This window comes from Gnatocerus cornutus, chromosome 3 (genome assembly GCF_029298725.1).
Source record: "Gnatocerus cornutus isolate USDA-ARS CGAHR chromosome 3, icGnaCorn1.1, whole genome shotgun sequence".
NCBI classification, from domain to species: Eukaryota; Metazoa; Arthropoda; class Insecta; order Coleoptera; family Tenebrionidae; genus Gnatocerus; species Gnatocerus cornutus.
Genome location: NC_142235.1, coordinates 20,835,826 through 20,851,960, shown reverse-complemented (window position 1 = coordinate 20,851,960; position 16,135 = coordinate 20,835,826). Strand labels below are relative to the sequence as shown.

General features: G+C 35.9%; 3 protein-coding genes across 3 annotated transcripts; 2 read left to right on the top strand and 1 right to left on the bottom strand.

Moving 5' to 3' along the window:
• Nucleotides 1-70: 70 nt before the first annotated feature.
• On the bottom strand, nt 71-5,065 carry LOC148178050 (putative fatty acyl-CoA reductase CG5065). The gene is made up of 8 exons (XM_088032188.1): nt 4,957-5,065; nt 4,714-4,910; nt 1,305-1,687; nt 1,146-1,255; nt 898-1,096; nt 616-846; nt 313-570; nt 71-268 (listed from the first exon to the last, which is right to left on the bottom strand). Exons 2-8 carry the CDS (start codon nt 4,906-4,908, stop codon nt 172-174), a joined length of 1,473 nt encoding a protein of 490 aa, XP_087888314.1. The 5' UTR covers nt 4,909-4,910; nt 4,957-5,065; the 3' UTR covers nt 71-171.
• Nucleotides 5,066-10,000: 4,935 nt separating this feature from the next.
• Nucleotides 10,001-13,383, top strand: LOC148178049 (alpha-tocopherol transfer protein-like). The gene is made up of 3 exons (XM_088032189.1): nt 10,001-10,234; nt 10,937-11,096; nt 12,559-13,383. Exons 1-3 carry the CDS (start codon nt 10,096-10,098, stop codon nt 13,178-13,180), a joined length of 921 nt encoding a protein of 306 aa, XP_087888315.1. The 5' UTR covers nt 10,001-10,095; the 3' UTR covers nt 13,181-13,383.
• An 858-nt stretch (nt 13,384-14,241) lies between these two features.
• Trx2 (Thioredoxin 2) lies at nt 14,242-16,134 on the top strand. The gene is made up of 3 exons (XM_088033468.1): nt 14,242-14,362; nt 15,593-15,736; nt 15,783-16,134. Exons 1-3 carry the CDS (start codon nt 14,339-14,341, stop codon nt 15,930-15,932), a joined length of 318 nt encoding a protein of 105 aa, XP_087889594.1. The 5' UTR covers nt 14,242-14,338; the 3' UTR covers nt 15,933-16,134.
• Nucleotide 16,135: the final 1 nt, after the last annotated feature.

The following is a 16,135-nucleotide window of genomic DNA, read 5'->3' as shown; positions in this document are numbered from 1 at the left end:
TTTGTGGTGATGATGCCGCGAGTAAGGGGACCTGTTTTACCGACTTTATTATTTTTGAAAAAAATCCGAGTAAAAAACCAAAATTTTTATTCAATAAATCTGTATAAAATAATATCGTATTCAGTCGTTAGTTATACACCCTTTCCATAATGACAGAAAAAAGTTTGAGCATTAAATAAGACGAAATGGCTTCAAAATTAATTGGTACGTGTAGTAAGAAATTGCAGCGATAAAAACAATTTTACACGCCAAGTCCACTGTCCACATTCTAAAAAAACAAATTAAGTCCGAAAAACACAATTTTTTTCTTACATTTTCATGTGTCTTTTAGCAGCGGGTATCATTTCGTCCGTTTCCTTCAAATTATTCCTTCTGACTCCTAGAATGCAGTTTTTTAAGTATTCTCTTGTATTAAATCCTTCGGAGTCAATCCTATAGTACTCTTTCTCCTTTGTGGTCATTCTGGAAGATATTGCTAAGAATTTCAGGTTCCTAAATTTCCAGGATTTGTTGGTGTAGTACTCAAACACTTCTGACCCTTTCTGGATGCGCCTCTGGATTTGAAAAAGACTAAAAGAAATGTTGAGAGATTTAGTAACATCTCTTGAAGCTCACATTGGTTTGTATCCGAGGATCATCAATAAAGCGTCTATTAAAAGCGCCGGTATGAACTGGAATAAGTAGAAACAGACATTGTGGATTAGCCGCGACTTCTTGATGGAGCCCCCAGGGTACCACACAGCTCCATTAAAAGGAACTTCTTCATGGACGACACTCTTGCCCATTTCGATGATTTCTTCCCACGTGTAGCTTTCATCCGAAGCCGTAATATTGATGACTCTATCGCTGAAAGAGGCACAGTTTAAGGGGGCCCAAGGCGCGACCAACCAAACTTACTCTTTGGAATGATGGAGAAAATTCCACACGCTTGCCAACATCCCATTGACGGTAACATCAGCGGGAATAAAATCAGCGCAGGAGTCTCCCTTCATGTACATGGAGCGAATTATGCCCTTTCCAGCACCCACGAAGAGCCCCATGGGTCCTTGAAGGTTGTTACACCAACCCTTCATGGGCTCGCGCCAAATGGGGCACACTTACATAAGAAAAATTACGTTACGAGTCAACTTAACTGTTCAACTTACCAACAGAAGGTCGTACAATTATTGCTGGGAGTTTCTTCATTCTTTCCACGACTAGTCCCTCCGCTAGAGCCTTACTGTACGTGTAGGTGTTCGGGGAGCCCCCTAAAAGACTACCCCACCGCTCATTATTACAGTTCTCTATATTACCGACCGACTTACGCCTCGATTTCTTCATCTTTGCCGAATTTGACTGTATCTAACACTTTTTGGGGGTCGTCTGGTGGTTTGTACGCTCTTTCGTGGAGGACTTTTTCGAGAGGGAAAGCGTACGCGGTGGAGACGTGGACTAGAGCCTTCAACTTCTTGCAGTTTTCGGCTAGGTTTAAGAGTTCGTTGGTGCTTTTTGTGTTGAATTTAACAGCGATTTTGACGGAATCGTCGAAACGGGTGGAGGCGGCTGAGTTGAAGATGAAGTCGACTTCGGTTTGGAGGCGGTGGCGGTCTTCCGGGGAGATGCCGAGGAAGTCTTGGGTGATGTCGCCGGGGATGATTTCGCATTTTGATAGGGATTTGGGGTTCTGGGATTTTAGCAAGTCGAAGAGCTGAAAGAGAGATTTTTAAGAAGAATCTGAAGAATCTGAAGAATCTGAAGAAAAATCGGAAGAATCGGAAAAATTTGAAGAACCTAAAGAATTTGAAGAATCGGAAGAATCTGAAGAAAAATCTTAGAAAAAGAAACTGGAAAAAATCGGAAGAATCGGAAGAAACGGAAGAATCTGAAGAATCTGAAGAAAAATCGGAAGAACCTAAAAAATTTGAAGAATTGGAAGAATCTGAAGAAAAATCTTTGAAAAAGAAACTGGAAACAAATCGGAAGAATCGGAAGAATCTGAAGAACCTGAAGAATCTGAAGAAAAATCGGAAGAATCGGAAAAATTTGAAGAACCTAAAGAATTTGAAGAATCGGAAGAATATGAAGAAAAATCTTTGAAAAAGAAACTGGAAAAAAATCGGAAGAATCGGAAGAATCTGAAGAATCTGAAGAATCTGAAGAAAAATCGGAAGAACCTAAAAAATTTGAAGAATTGGAAGAATCTGAAGAATCTGAAGAAAAATCGGAAGAATCGGAAAAATTTGAAGAACCTAAAGAATTTAAAGAATCGGAAGAATCTGAAGAAAAATCTTTGAAAAAGAAACTGGAAAAAATCGGAAGATTCTGAAGAATCTGAAGAATCTGAAGAAAAATCGGAAGAATCAGAAAAATCGGAAGAACCTAAAAAATTTGAAGAATTGGAAGAATCCGAAGAAAAATCTTTGAAAAATAAACTGGAAACAAATCGGAAGAATCGGAAGAATCTGAAGAACCTGAAGAATCTGAAGAAAAATCGGAAGAATCGGAAAAATTTGAAGAACCGAAAGAATTTGAAGAATCGGAAGAATCTGAAGAAAAATCTTTGAAAAAGAAACTGGAAAAAAAACGGAAGAACCGGAAGAATCGGAAGAATCGGAAGAATCTGAAAAATCTGAAGAATCTGAAGAATCTGAAGAAAAATCGGAAGAATCGGAAAAATCGGAAAAACCTAAAGAATTTGAAGAATTGGAAGAATCTGAAGAAAAATCTTTGAAGAAGAATCTGAAAAAAAATGGGAAGAATCTGAAGAAAAATCTTTGAAAAAGAAACTGGAAAAAAATCGGAAGAACCGGAAGAATCGAAAGAATTGGAAGAATCTGAAGAAAAATCTTTGAAGAAGAATCTGAAAAAAAATAGGAAGAATCGGAAGAATCTGAAGAAAAATCTTTGAAGAAGAATCTGAAAAAAAATGGGAAGAATCGGAAGAATCTGAAGAAAAATCTTTGAAAAAGAAACTGGAAAAAATCGGAAGAACCGGAAGAATCGGAAGAATTGGAAGAATCTGAAGAAAAATCTTTGAAGAAGAATTTGAAAAAAAATGGGAAGAACCGGAAGAATCTGAAGAACCGGAATAAATTAAAAAATCTAAAGAATCGAAAGAAATGGAAGATTCGGAAAAATCAAAAAAATCCGAAGAATACGAAGAACCCGAGAAATATAAAGAATCTAAAAAATTGTAGAAAAAAAATCTAGAAATTTTAAAAAAAGTTTAAAAAATCGGAGTTAAAAAATATAACTAGAATTTGTGCTCAATCTGGATAAAAATAAACATAATTTGTGGAAATTTTAAAGAAAATCTAGGACTTTTACAGAAATTAGAAAACATTTTTACAGAAAAATGTTGAAAATCTAGTAAAAAATAAATTAAAATTAAAAGAAAAATTTAAGAAAAATTTATAAAACCTAGAGAGAATTCAAAAAATTTAAACTGATCTAAAGTATCGAAGAAAAACAAGAAATAATAATAAATCTAAGGCAAATCTAGCGTGTTAGTAATGCTTCTAGCAGCAAGGGTAGCAATGAAACGTCAAAGAAAAAATTTGCCGCTCACTACAAATCTGGGTTTAGATATTAATCTAATTAATTTTTTGAAATCTAATTAATTGAAAATTTAGGAAGATTTAGAAAATCCAAACAAAAAGATTTCGCCGAGGGCCTCAACCGACCTAAATCCCCCTCTGGTAAAGTGCATCAGAATAATTAAACGATAATTGAGATAAGTGACCAATTTCGTCACAGAACCAAAAAATGGTTGCATTACTTTCATGCAATGACATAATCAGGTAATGTAATGCCAAAAGAGAGAAAAATTCAGAGGTGAATGCAATGCGTTGGGAGGCAAGCAGTCATATCACTATTAAAATGCTGTTTATGGTCTACTTGCATCTGACAGTCTGAAAGAATTGCCCTTCTAGAGCAGAGAGAGTGCTGTGTAATTAAGAGTTAAGAGTAAACTGAAACTCAAAAATGTTTTGCCTTATCATTGCTTCAACCATAAAAAAATTGCAAAATCATTGTTGTGTATTCAGATGTTTTTGCGACTTTTATTGCTTCTTCATTACCACTTTGAGATAATTAAGCTGTAATTGTATAATAAGAGTAATTGCATTGTGGATAAATTGACCATTGAGTACTTATAATTGACAGAAAAAATGAATTTGACATTACTGCCTTTTTTAACATTGACATTCTTGAATAATAACAAAACCGATCAAGTGAGCTTCGCTTTTATCAACTTTCATAACTTGTTTTGTCACTCTCATTACTGAAATTCTTTTACATTGATCGAGTGCAATGTAAAAATTGTCATTACGCAACTGTCAATTAATGTCGAAACGCGTTCTGGTTTTGTAGATATTTACCACACCGATGGAAAATTTGTGTATTTTTGAAGACGCGACGGAATTTTCTACTCATAATGCAACAGATAATTGATGCGGAGAAAAGAAAACTGACGGAAAAATACCATTATGAAACGATGTCTTTTGTAATGGTTGACATCCTTGAAATATTTTTTAGTTCGGACCTGACGTGGGAAAACAATTGAACTTGATCTCGTATTTACCGAGCAAACAGTTGGCTGCTGTCATGTTATTGACAGATGGAAACAAAAATCAGCCTCCGCGATTTTATGATCTGCGAGTAAATATGTCAAAAAAATTGCGACATGTCACTTTTTCAAACCCAACTGCGACTGGAAGTTCGGGGAAAACTCACCATATTATCAAAAATAATTTCCATCCGCTCTTGCGAAGATTTCCCCTTTTTGTCCCGTACCAACAAATACACTTTTTTAACATCACAACATCTCAGCAACTTCTCCACTAAGATTTTCCCAAGGAATCCAGAGCCTCCTGTGATGAACACAGTGCGGTCCCGGAAAACTGCAGAGATGCGATCTTGGTCGGCCATGACTGAATAAAAAAAGTAAAACTAAGGGAAAAAAAAGCGTGTGATTACCAGATTTGGGAAGTGCAGCGGCTGCAAGGGACTTTCACGATGCACTAAGACCATTCAGTGTTGGTGTCGTATTTATAACGTTGGTGGTGGAGTGTTAAAGAAACTGCGTTTGTAGTCTAGTTTGCTTGGCACTGACCTTTGTTCGTTTTTAATGCGAATCTTGCATTACTTAATAGTGCGCTTCTTTAAAATCGGGCGGTTTTGATAACAGTTTTTAGAAGAAATTTTACCGAAGGCTCCGTTTACACGCTCATTGTAGCTTGAGCCAAATTGACGCAACCACAAAAACTTGACTGTGACTTTTCACAATTTACAAGAAATAACATAAAAAGTCGAAATGGTTACAAATATTCAGTCCGTTTGTTTGAATGGGATGACCGTGTAAACGGAACTAGCAATTTTTATTCGCAAAAATAATAAATTTACAAAACCAATCTTCCGCCGCTGTCATCTGTGTATACAAAGGTCCCAAAAATAGCAATTTTGAAGACTCCCTAAAATGGACTTAATCCCAAAAAAGTTGCCATGACAACTAAGAAAGCGTAGTAGTTGAATACAACAATTAAACAATTTTATCTAATCTAATAGGTAAGTACATGAATATAATTTAATTATTAGGTTTCCGGCTCAAAAGGACCAGAATTTATTATTATGTGGTGGTGTTCAAAAGTCACATTCTTGAAACTTTTGATTTAAAATTTAGACCTCTGTTTACTAGGAGTGGTCAGAACATATTTCCTAAATAATTTAAATAATTTATAAAATCTGGCTCAAAAGGACCAGAATTTTTATTATTTAATGTTTAAAAGTCACATTCTTTAAATTTTAACGTAAAATTTAAGCCACTGTTTAGTAGAAGTTGTCAGAACATACTTCCTAAATAATTTAATTAATTAAATCCGGCTCAAAAAGACCAGCATTTTTTATTATTCAATGTTCAAAAGTCATATTCTTAAAACTTGTAACGTAAAATTTGGACCACTGTTGGTTAGAAGTATTCTAGTCATAAATTAATTAATTAAATCCGGCTCAAAAGGACCAACTTTATTTTTCGCTTTTAAAAATTAGATTCTTCAAACTTAGACGTAAAATTGAACCATTGTTTGGTCGGAGAACATACTTCCTAGAAAATTTAATTAACTAAATCCGGCTCTAAGGGACCATAGTTTTTTATTATTCAATGTTCAAAAGTCACATTTTTGAAACTTTTGACGTATATTTTCGGGTTATTAAAACTATTTTGGAGGTTAAAACAATTGATTTTCAAAATTCTGCACCCACATGCTGGTGAGACACCCTGTATATTTAAAAGTCCACATCCAATGCAACAATCGACAATCCGCAAGGTTCCATGACCTACTTTAATGATAACGGAAAATTTCAGAAGAGCCGAAAATTTTTCCATTATTAAAACATATTCCGCAATTAATTGCTATTGCCACCAATTGCAACATTTTCAGCAAAGAAAGAAACACAACAAAACAACCGTGACAGATCTTTCAAATTAACGAACGGAACACATTTCTTCATCAATGGAAGTGCTCATTTTATTCCTCTAAAGAATTTACAAACTAAAAAAATCTCCAGTCCACCTTGAAATACGAATACCCTGTACAATACAAATGTTAAAATATTTAGAGGCAGCTTTAAGATTGACCCCAATCAACCTCTAGTTTGTAAACAAACTTTTACTTTTATAGCGGCTGATAAATGGGTGTTAATGCAACGGAAAAATTGGATTTTGCCGGAGATTTCAATGCTACATTAGAAAAGTTGTGAATATAAAGAGCTGTAAACACGAGCTTCGGTGATGAAAACGTCGTAACATTCTCTTGTTTTACTTAGAAAAACAGAATGGCACAGAAGGCGGCGAAAAAAACGCTGTTATTGCAATAATAACGAAACTACACGGAGACTTCAATGCGAGATTAAGTGACATTTTTTGCGTCAAAAACAAGTAGTAATAATCTAATAATAAATAAAGTGACCTATAATTTGCACTTGCTACTTGGAATAAAATCAAGAGAACTACGCGTTTGCTTCAAAAGACTAATTACAACTTAGATGTGCTTTGCGTCATTGCTGGTCACTGTCATTAGGTACCATAATTTAAGGAGCAAGAATAAAGATTTTTTGACCAGTGGATATAAATACCACTTGGTACTTTCACTTCTTTGCGGTTGGCATTACGGATTTTTTTAAATAACTGCGTGTTAAGTAGGGTCAGTTTTATGTGGTTGGCGGCGGAAAATTAACAACTTGTCGCCTTTTAGCTAATTACGCAATTATAATTAATTGTTCCACGTTTTCAGTTATTGGCGTTGAGAAATTCAACTCCCACAAATGCGAGAAAGCTCCGCAATTAATCATTTTCGCGCAAAAGCTAATTGATGCAAACGTTTGGAATAAATTAATTTTCAATCAGAGTTGGCTCGGGAAATAAATGAATGGTAATAACTAATAAATCAAGTAGGTATGTACTGGAACGTATGTTTTGTTTTAAAATCAAGTACTCCAATCAAATTAGGTAGGTGCTTTCCAGGGCAACTGCGATGATTTACGATGGACATTGGAATAGAAGTCTTTTTTTTGACCTTACTCCTAGATGAAAACCCAAGGTTGGCTCTGAAACCGCTTTTAGCGGAAAATTTAGATTCTCGGAAAATTGATGGAGCATTTTCTTCATAAATTACTGCAATTTGGTTAAAATGGCAATTTACGTAATAGGCTGAGTAAAGAAGATGTTTGTTCTTGCAAACACGTCTAATTTACGCGTCGATGGTTTTATTGATCAACTGCAGTAAAGTGGTGTTTTTCAAGTTTTCACTAATTAAAAAAGTATGTCCTTCATATAAAAATAAAATTAATTAACAGATATAATTAATATCGGTTTTTAGAAATATTTATGTTTAGGGCAAACCAAAAAGTTTCAGATTTGTATATAAAAAAATGTATTTTTGCTTGTGTTAGTGCCACTGCGATGAAATTTGGAGAGAAAACTACTCTTGCCTCATTAAGTGATTGTACAAAATTTCAAAATTGGGAAGCAACAGAGTCGGATTTTAGAAATTTTTATTTTAAAGACGAACCAAAAAGTTTCAAAATTTGATAGGAAAAAATGTATCTTTGGTTCTGTTGGTGCCACTGCGATGAAATTTGGAGAGGTTGCTACTTTTGACTCATTTATTATCTGTTCCAAATTTCAAAATTCTGGGGCAACAGACTCGGATTTTAGAAATTTTTATTTTTAAGGTGAACCCAAAAGTTTCAAATTTCGACAAAAAAATTGTATCTTTGGTTGTGTTGGTGGCACTGCGATGAAAATTGAAGAGGTTGGTACTCTTAACTCATCTATCAACTAGGCTAAATTTCAAAATCGTAGAGCAATAGACTCGGATTTTAGAAATTTCTATTTTAGGACAAACCAAAAAGTTTCAAAATTCAAAAAAAAAATTGTATATTTGGTTGCGTTGGTGCCACTGCGACGAAATTTGGAGAGGTTTCTACTCCTAACTCACTCATAAACTGAGCCAAATTTCAAAATCGTGGAGCAACAGACTTGGATTTAAGAATTTTTTTTTTTAAGACGAATCAAAAAATTTCAAAATTCTATAAAAAAATATTGTATTTTTAATTGTGTTGGTGCCACTGCGATGAAATTTGGAGGGGTTGCTACTTTTGACTCATTTATTATCTGTTCCAAATTTCAAAATTCTGGGGCAACAGACTCGGATTTTACAAATTTTTATTTTTAGGACGAACCAAAAAAATTCAAAATTTGATAAAAATTATGTATTTTTGGCTGTGTTGGTACCACTGCGATGCAATTTAAGGAGGTTGTTATTCTCACCTCATTTATTAACTGTGCCAAATTTCAAAAATGTGGAGCAAAAGACTCAAATTTTAAAAATTTTTATTTTTGAGACGAACCAAAAAGTTTCAAAATTCGATAAAAAAAAATTGTATTTTCGGTAGTTTTATTGCCACTGCTGTGAAATTTGGTGAAGTTGCTACTATTAACTAATTTATTAACTGCACTAAATTTTAAAATTGTGGAGCAACAAACTCAAATTTAAAAAAAAAAATTTTTTAGAACGAACCAAAAAGTTTCAAAATTCTACGAAAAAAATCGTATCTTGTGTTGGTTGTGTTGGTGCCACTACGATGAAATTTCCGCTGGTTACTATTCTTAACTCATTCATTAACTGTACCAAATTTCAAAATTGTGGAGCAACGGACTCAAATTTAAAATTTTTTTTTTTTTAAGACGAACCAAAAAGTTTCACAATTCTATAAAAAAAATTGTATTTTTAGTTGTGTTGGTGCCACTGCGATGAAATTTGGTAAGGTTGCTATTCTTAACCCATTTATTATCTGTTCAAAATTTCAAGTTTGTAGAGCAACCGGTTGTGGATATAAACGACTAAGGTATACAACCAGTTATTATCCACAAGTGTATTTCAGTAGCCAAACGATTTATTTACTCAATAATCGCGATTTGTAATTTGTTAACTTTGAAAAGTGTGTAAAGTGTTTCATAAATACCGCAAATACTTGATTTTATGTACATCTTTTAGTTAATTTAACATTTTTTCCTTAAAAAGAAGCCAATTGCCACTTTAGACACAGTCTAAATTTTTTTTCCTTAGAATGATTTTCAAATCACTATTTTTCGCCTCTAAACTGCTGGAATCTCCAATTCCTCGTTGGGTTTTCGCAATGACTAACCTTCCAATTGTTCCCAAAATTCTCCTTTTGACGTCATTCCTCGTTTATCTACTCGCTCAATTTTACATAATCCCAACTCATTATTAACTAATCTGAAAACACTCCAGTCCACTTTCTCCAACACCCATTAGAGACCCACCAACCTCAGTCACACCACAACTTGCCCCTCGCAAAGGTCGCTCTTCCAACGTCAATTTCCCAAGAAAAAAAAAACAATTTTTCCGCCAAACCGGACGTCAACAGCAATCTAATTAAACCTTCGTTTCCCATAATTAATCGCTGGCGACCGGTTTGATTACGAGTTTTTCGACACCGAGATCCTCGCTCTTGACGCTCGAACATCGCCAAGGCTGGAAAAATAACCAAAAGTTCGCTCATTCTTCTTGTGCGAGTCGTCGTGTGTGCTTCGGAATGCTGCTAATCCAACCCAATTCAGAGCAACGCGAGCGCATCAGGAAGTCGTTCAATGAAGATGTTAACACGAGCGAGAGGGACGTGCAGGCGATCAAGGAGTGGATGAGGAAGGAGCCGCATTTGCCGGACACGTGGGGTGAGGCGAAGAAGAATTTTACGAATTTTCCCGTTTTTTTTTCATTTTGTTATGTGTTTTTTTAACACTTTTGCAAGAAGTTGTTGCGGTGACTTGACCATCTAACCCACGTGCGAATGTCTTTCAAAACTGGTTCGCCAGTTTTGGAAGTGTTAATGCAACGGAAACTTGGATTTTGCCGGAGATTTCAATGCTGCATTAGAAAAGTTGTGAATAAAAGGGGTTGTAAACACGAGCTTTGGGGATGAAAACGTCGTAACATTCTCTTGTTTTACTTAGAAAAACATAATTAAATAGGAGGCGGCGAAAAAAACACTGTTAAAGCAATAATAACGAAAATACACGGAGACTTCAATGCGAGATTAAGCGACATTTTTTTGCAAAAAGTCGCAGCGGTGACTTGACCATCTTACCCATGCACGCTTGGTCGACACGTGCGAATTTCTTTCAAAACTGGTTCGCTTGTTATGGAATGACCCATATTTTCCCAGTGAAAGTTATCTTGAATTGGAATTGACCAACATCCATCTGACACAATCTCGCAGGGAAAAGTTGTTTTCTAACAAAACTGTTAGACGTGACGTAATCACAACTTTTGATCAAATTGCCGCACAAAACAGAAGACTTTGAAAGTCCGAGGTCATGAACGAAAGTGCAAGTTACATCTAGTAAACTAGTGTCAATGTTTGTTTTTTGTTTTAGATGACGCGCGCATTATGACCTACCTGAGAGGCTGTGGGTTTTCCCTCGAAAAAACCAAAAGGAAGTTGGACATGTATTTTACCATGAGGACTGCAATTCCGGAGTTTTTTGCTAATCGCGACATCAGAAGACCGGAACTGCAAGAAATGATCAAGTTAATGTGAGTCAAAGTCAAGGTCATCTACCGGTGCGAGTGTTTATTCAAGGTCGCAAAATTTAAGATTTCTCGGATTTTTGGGACGAACCAAAAAGTTTGAAAATTTGATAAAAAAATTGTATCTTTGGTTGTGTTGGTGCCACTGCGATGAAATTTGAAGAGGTTTCTATTCTTAACTCATTTATTAAGTGTACCAAATTTCAAAATTCTGGAGCCACAGACTCGGATTTTAAAAAATTTTATTTTTAAAACGAACCAAAAAGTTTCAAAATTCTATAAAAAAAAATGTATCTTTGGTTGTGTTGGCGCCCCTGCGATGAAATTTGGTGAAGTTGCTACTCTTTACTCATTTATTAATTGTACCAAATTTCAAAATTGTGAAGCAACAGACTCGGATTTAAGACGAACCAAAAAATTGCAAAATTCTATAAAAAAATTATATCTTTTGTTGTGTTGGCATCACTGCGATGAAATTTGGAGAGGTTGCTACTCTTAACCCATTTATTAATTGTTCTAATCTTCAAAATTCTAGAGCAACATACACAGATTTTAGAAATTTTTAAGTTCCAAAATTCTATTAAAAAAAATTGTAACTTTAGTTGTGTTGGTGCCACTGCGATGAAATTTGGTGAGGTTGCTACCCTTGACTCATTTATTAACTGTACCCAATTTAAAAATTGTGGAGCTACAGACTCGGATTTTAAAAATTTTTATTTTTAGAATGAACCAAAAAGTTTCAAAATTTCATAAAAAAAATGTTTCCTAGGTTGTATGGGTGCCAGTACCATGAAATTTGGTGAGGTTGCTGCTCTTAACTCATTTATTAACTGTACCAAATTTCAAAATTGTGGAGCTGAAGACTCGGATTTTAGAAATTTTTATTTTTAGGACGACCCAAAAAGTTTTTAAATTTGATCAAAGAAGTTGTATCTTTGGTTGTGTTGGTGTCACTGCGATAAAATTTGGAGACGTTGCTATTTTTAGCTCATTTATTTACTGTACCAAATATCAAAATTGTGGAGCAACAGACTTAGATTTTAGAATTTTTTATTATCAGGACGAACCAAAAAGTTTCAAAATTCGATTAAAAAAATTGTATCTTTGGTTGTGTTGGTACTACTGGGATAAAATTTGAACAGGTTGCGACTTTCAACTCACATATTAATCGAACCAAATTTCAAAGTTCTAGAGCAATAGACACAGATTTTAGAATTTTTTATTTTAAGGACGAACCAAAAAGTTTCAAAATTCAATTAAAATAATTGAATCTTTGGTTGTGTTGGCGCCACTGCAATAAAATTTGGGAAGGTTACTATTCTTACCTTATTTATTAACTAAACGAAATTTCAAAATTGTGGAGCCACGGACTCCGATTTTAAAAATTTTTATTTTAAGAACGATCAAAAAAAATCCAAATCCCATAAAAAGCCGCCAACTCGAAATAACCCTGCATTTGTTTGTTTAGGCGCTGCGCCGTCATGCCCGGCTTGACTCCCGACGGCAAACGCGTCACCGTCGCCGGCGCCGCCGCCACAGACTTCGAGACTCCAGACATAGCCAACTTCATGAAAATCATCTTCATGATCAGCGACCTCCGCCTCAAAATCGAAGAAACCGGCGTCTTGGGAGACGTCTACGTCCTCGACGCCAGTGTTGCCCTCTTGAAACACTTCGTCAAGGTCACTCCGACCATCGTGAAGAAGTTTTTCGTTTGTGTCCAAGAAGCGTATCCCGTCAAGGTCAAAGAAGTGCACGTTATCAACGCCACACCTCTCGTTGATTTTATCATAAAATGGGTTTCGCCGTTCCTGAAGGAGAAGATCAGGAGGAGGATACACGTCCATCAGGATGTTAACAAGCTGTATGAGCACGTGCCGAAGGAGTTGCTGCCTGAGGAGTTTGGAGGGACTGCCGGGAAGGTGGAGAAGTATTTGCAGGGGTGGATCCAGGAGATGGAGAAGTACGCTGAGTGGTTTAAAGAGGAAGAGAGTGTCAGAGTTGACGAATCGAAGAGGCCCGGGAAACCCGCAACTCAGGAGGATTTGTTTGGATTAGACGGGAGTTTCAAACAGTTGTCCATTGACTGAGGATTCTAGTTTATGGATAGGGGAATTTAGGTTTTTACAGTTTTTTAAAAGGCGATACTTTAGCGCCATCTACCGATGAAGCAAATAAGTGTCTTAATTATTTAATTGTTACTTAATTTAATTAGTAAAATTACTAAGAATAATTTTGTTCGTTTAGTAGGCAACCAAAAATACATCAAATAAAATCGGTTTAGATTATCGCCGACAGTCTAGAAAGCTATCATTATTATCATAGCAATTTGCGGAAGTAAACATTCATTTTATTGTACTCGTTGAATAAAAGTGTCCGAAACTTTAAACGGCTGTAATTCGCTTATTTGTTGCCGTACGTGTATTTTGAGCTCAGTTTTGGATAAATGAGCATACATGAGTATTAAATAATTTAAATTTGCTTTAAAAATAAGCGAGATATCGACCGAATTAGATTCGGAAAAATTATTAAAATAAAATGATAGCCACCTTTAGTCGTTTTCTTTTTATTTTTCGAATTCAAGCGAAGACCGGATTATTACGCATAAAAAATAAAAGTTTGTCTTTACTTTTACCCTCGACTCGTAATTTCAGACTCGTTCGATAAAGAATCACTTTACTGACTTGGTACATAAATAACTATTATCACTCCCGCTTCCAACCCAAATTAGTTAAACTCCCCATTTTACCCACACAACCCCAGAATTCCCAGAAAAACATGAAGCATAATTTAAATTTAATCATGATTGCCGCAAATTAAAAATGACGTGTCTCAAGGTCGTACTCTCAGGTGTGCCAATTGCAAACAAAGCCTCTTCTCCCTCACTGAAATGCCGTTCCAGGAGAGTGGCGCCGCGACGGCGGACGTTGACAAATGCGCTCGCGAAGAAAAACAACAAGAACGCAGCGAAAAGGTCGCATTATCATCATGCGTACACCCATACAAGTCACACCTTGGCGCGGCCTTTCAAAGCTGTCAGTCAATCTACGTGATACGTCGCGACGTTTTCCGTGCGTCAAACAAGGATGGCAAAAGAAAAGTACCGCGCTGGTGCGCATGCGTGAGTGCACCCGTCGACACTCATCGACTCGAAGCGTCATTTCAAGAGTGCTCGTGCACAGGTCAGTGTATTTTCATTCAACATTCCTTCCTGTTGTCCGTGTTTTGGTAAAAAGAAGAACTTTGCAATGGTTACCCACATCAACGATAAGGTGAGTTTTTACGGCCGCTGCGAAACTTTATAATACGACAATTATCAGACCGGCATTCTTCGTTTGTTATCGCTGCATGACCAGCAAATTTCACACGTTTCGACCCTTTGAACGTAAAACACAGATCATTTCCAGATAATTTGACAGACAAACCGATTGACAGTTGTCTGATCGTGACCTATAATTCGTTGAGTGTTATCGTCGAATTAATCAAGGCGGCGGCTTTGCACCACTCCATTATAATACTTTCATTTACTTACTTTATTATTGTACACAGCGGATAATAACGGATAAAACAATATTAAAAACGGATAGTCCCAACTCAAGGTCATCGCGAATTCCGATATATTGTCAAAAAAACAGTGCACGGAGGATATCCGCGTCTCTCTCCAACACGTGATATTCGTACGCTGTCTCTCTCCTACAAGACCGGTAGCCGGAACACTCTACCGGGTGTGTCCTAAAAGTGGCGTTTTTTACGACGAGCTCATTTAATGTGTAAATAAATATGAAGGGAATTTTACTTTATGACTCGAATATGGAGCAACTGCCTTTTTTTCGTCCAATGAAACATCAGCGTTTGGTTTTTTGGTCGTTGGAGCCGGATTCTGCCCACTTCGCCAATACTAAATCTCCGATATTTTCGATTTCTATGACAACAGCTACGAAACGGAAGACACAAAACGCAATTAATCATGACCTACTTGACTCGGTCATTACGTGCTAACGTAAAAATACCACAAAGTATTTAAATAATTTTTAAATAATGTTGATATCGTCATTTTAACTTTTCTACAGTGTTTTGTGTAATCGGCGATGTCTTCACACGTCTCAGATAACAATTTTTCTCGTTACATAAAGTCTAATCTTATCACTGGGATATACCGTAATCTCAACCTTTCTTGTGTCAACACTAACAGAAGTGGAAAAAAGTTTTCAAGGCGGCTGGGTGCGTAATAAACCAATCACAATTTTTTTACCAGTGGCAATGGTGACGTCACCGTGAAAAATTGAAGTGATGACTAATCCACAATTTGACTTTATTAACGCTTTTCCAAGTACTCGTCGAAAAGTCTTATCTTTTATTCAGCATTCATTTATTTACATTCTGGATGTAAAAATCGCGTGACTTGATATCATTTGTTTTAATTTTTTATCACAGCTCACATGATTGTCGTGATTGTAATTAGTGCGCCATCTCTCGACTGTATTTTGTTTGTTTTTTTCCAGGCCGACCTCGTATCAAAACTGAACGATGCTGGTGACCAGCTTGTCGTCATCGACTTCTTCGCCACCTGGTGTGGTCCCTGCAAGATGATCTCCCCAAAATTGGAAGAGTTGGTGCAGGAATACCACAACGTTCTTGTTTTCAAGGTTATATCTCGTACGATGAATACATAGTTTTGACATTTTGCTTCAGGTGGACGTGGACGAATGTGAAGAGCTTGCCATGGAATACAGTATTTCTTCAATGCCTACTTTCGTTTTCGTGAAGAACAACGCGACAATTACGCAGTTTAGTGGTGCCAACTACGAGAAACTGAAACAGTTGGTACAGGAGCACAAGTAGATTTCAAGTACTTTAACAAAAAGAGTTGCAAATGAAAATTTTTCGATAAATATTTTTTCACTGCGTAGGTTTTATTTCATTTTGTTTTTATTCTTCATTTTTATAATCGCGTTGTTTGTATATTTGAGATTCACTGTAGCGCCTTACTTAACGCAAAATATGTATTACCTACAAAAGTCATTAAAATGTTACTGAAATCAAAG

Excerpts from the sequence above, each read along its gene's own strand:
- LOC148178050 (XM_088032188.1), bottom strand. The coding sequence starts at position 4,908 with ATGGCCGACCAAGATCGCATCTCTGCAGTTTTCCGGGACCGCACTGTG. Across the intron at positions 1,097-1,145 it reads AATTGTACGACCTTCTGTTG|TGTGCCCCATTTGGCGCGAG; the intron begins GTAAGTTGAACA and ends TTCTTATGTAAG. Across the intron at positions 847-897 it reads TTTCTCCATCATTCCAAAGA|CGATAGAGTCATCAATATTA; the intron begins GTAAGTTTGGTT and ends TGCCTCTTTCAG.
- LOC148178049 (XM_088032189.1), top strand. The coding sequence starts at position 10,096 with ATGCTGCTAATCCAACCCAATTCAGAGCAACGCGAGCGCATCAGGAAG. Across the intron at positions 10,235-10,936 it reads GCATTTGCCGGACACGTGGG|ATGACGCGCGCATTATGACC; the intron begins GTGAGGCGAAGA and ends TTTTTGTTTTAG. Across the intron at positions 11,097-12,558 it reads CAAGAAATGATCAAGTTAAT|GCGCTGCGCCGTCATGCCCG; the intron begins GTGAGTCAAAGT and ends TTGTTTGTTTAG.
- Trx2 (XM_088033468.1), top strand. The coding sequence starts at position 14,339 with ATGGTTACCCACATCAACGATAAG. Across the intron at positions 14,363-15,592 it reads TTACCCACATCAACGATAAG|GCCGACCTCGTATCAAAACT; the intron begins GTGAGTTTTTAC and ends GTTTTTTTCCAG. Across the intron at positions 15,737-15,782 it reads ACAACGTTCTTGTTTTCAAG|GTGGACGTGGACGAATGTGA; the intron begins GTTATATCTCGT and ends ATTTTGCTTCAG.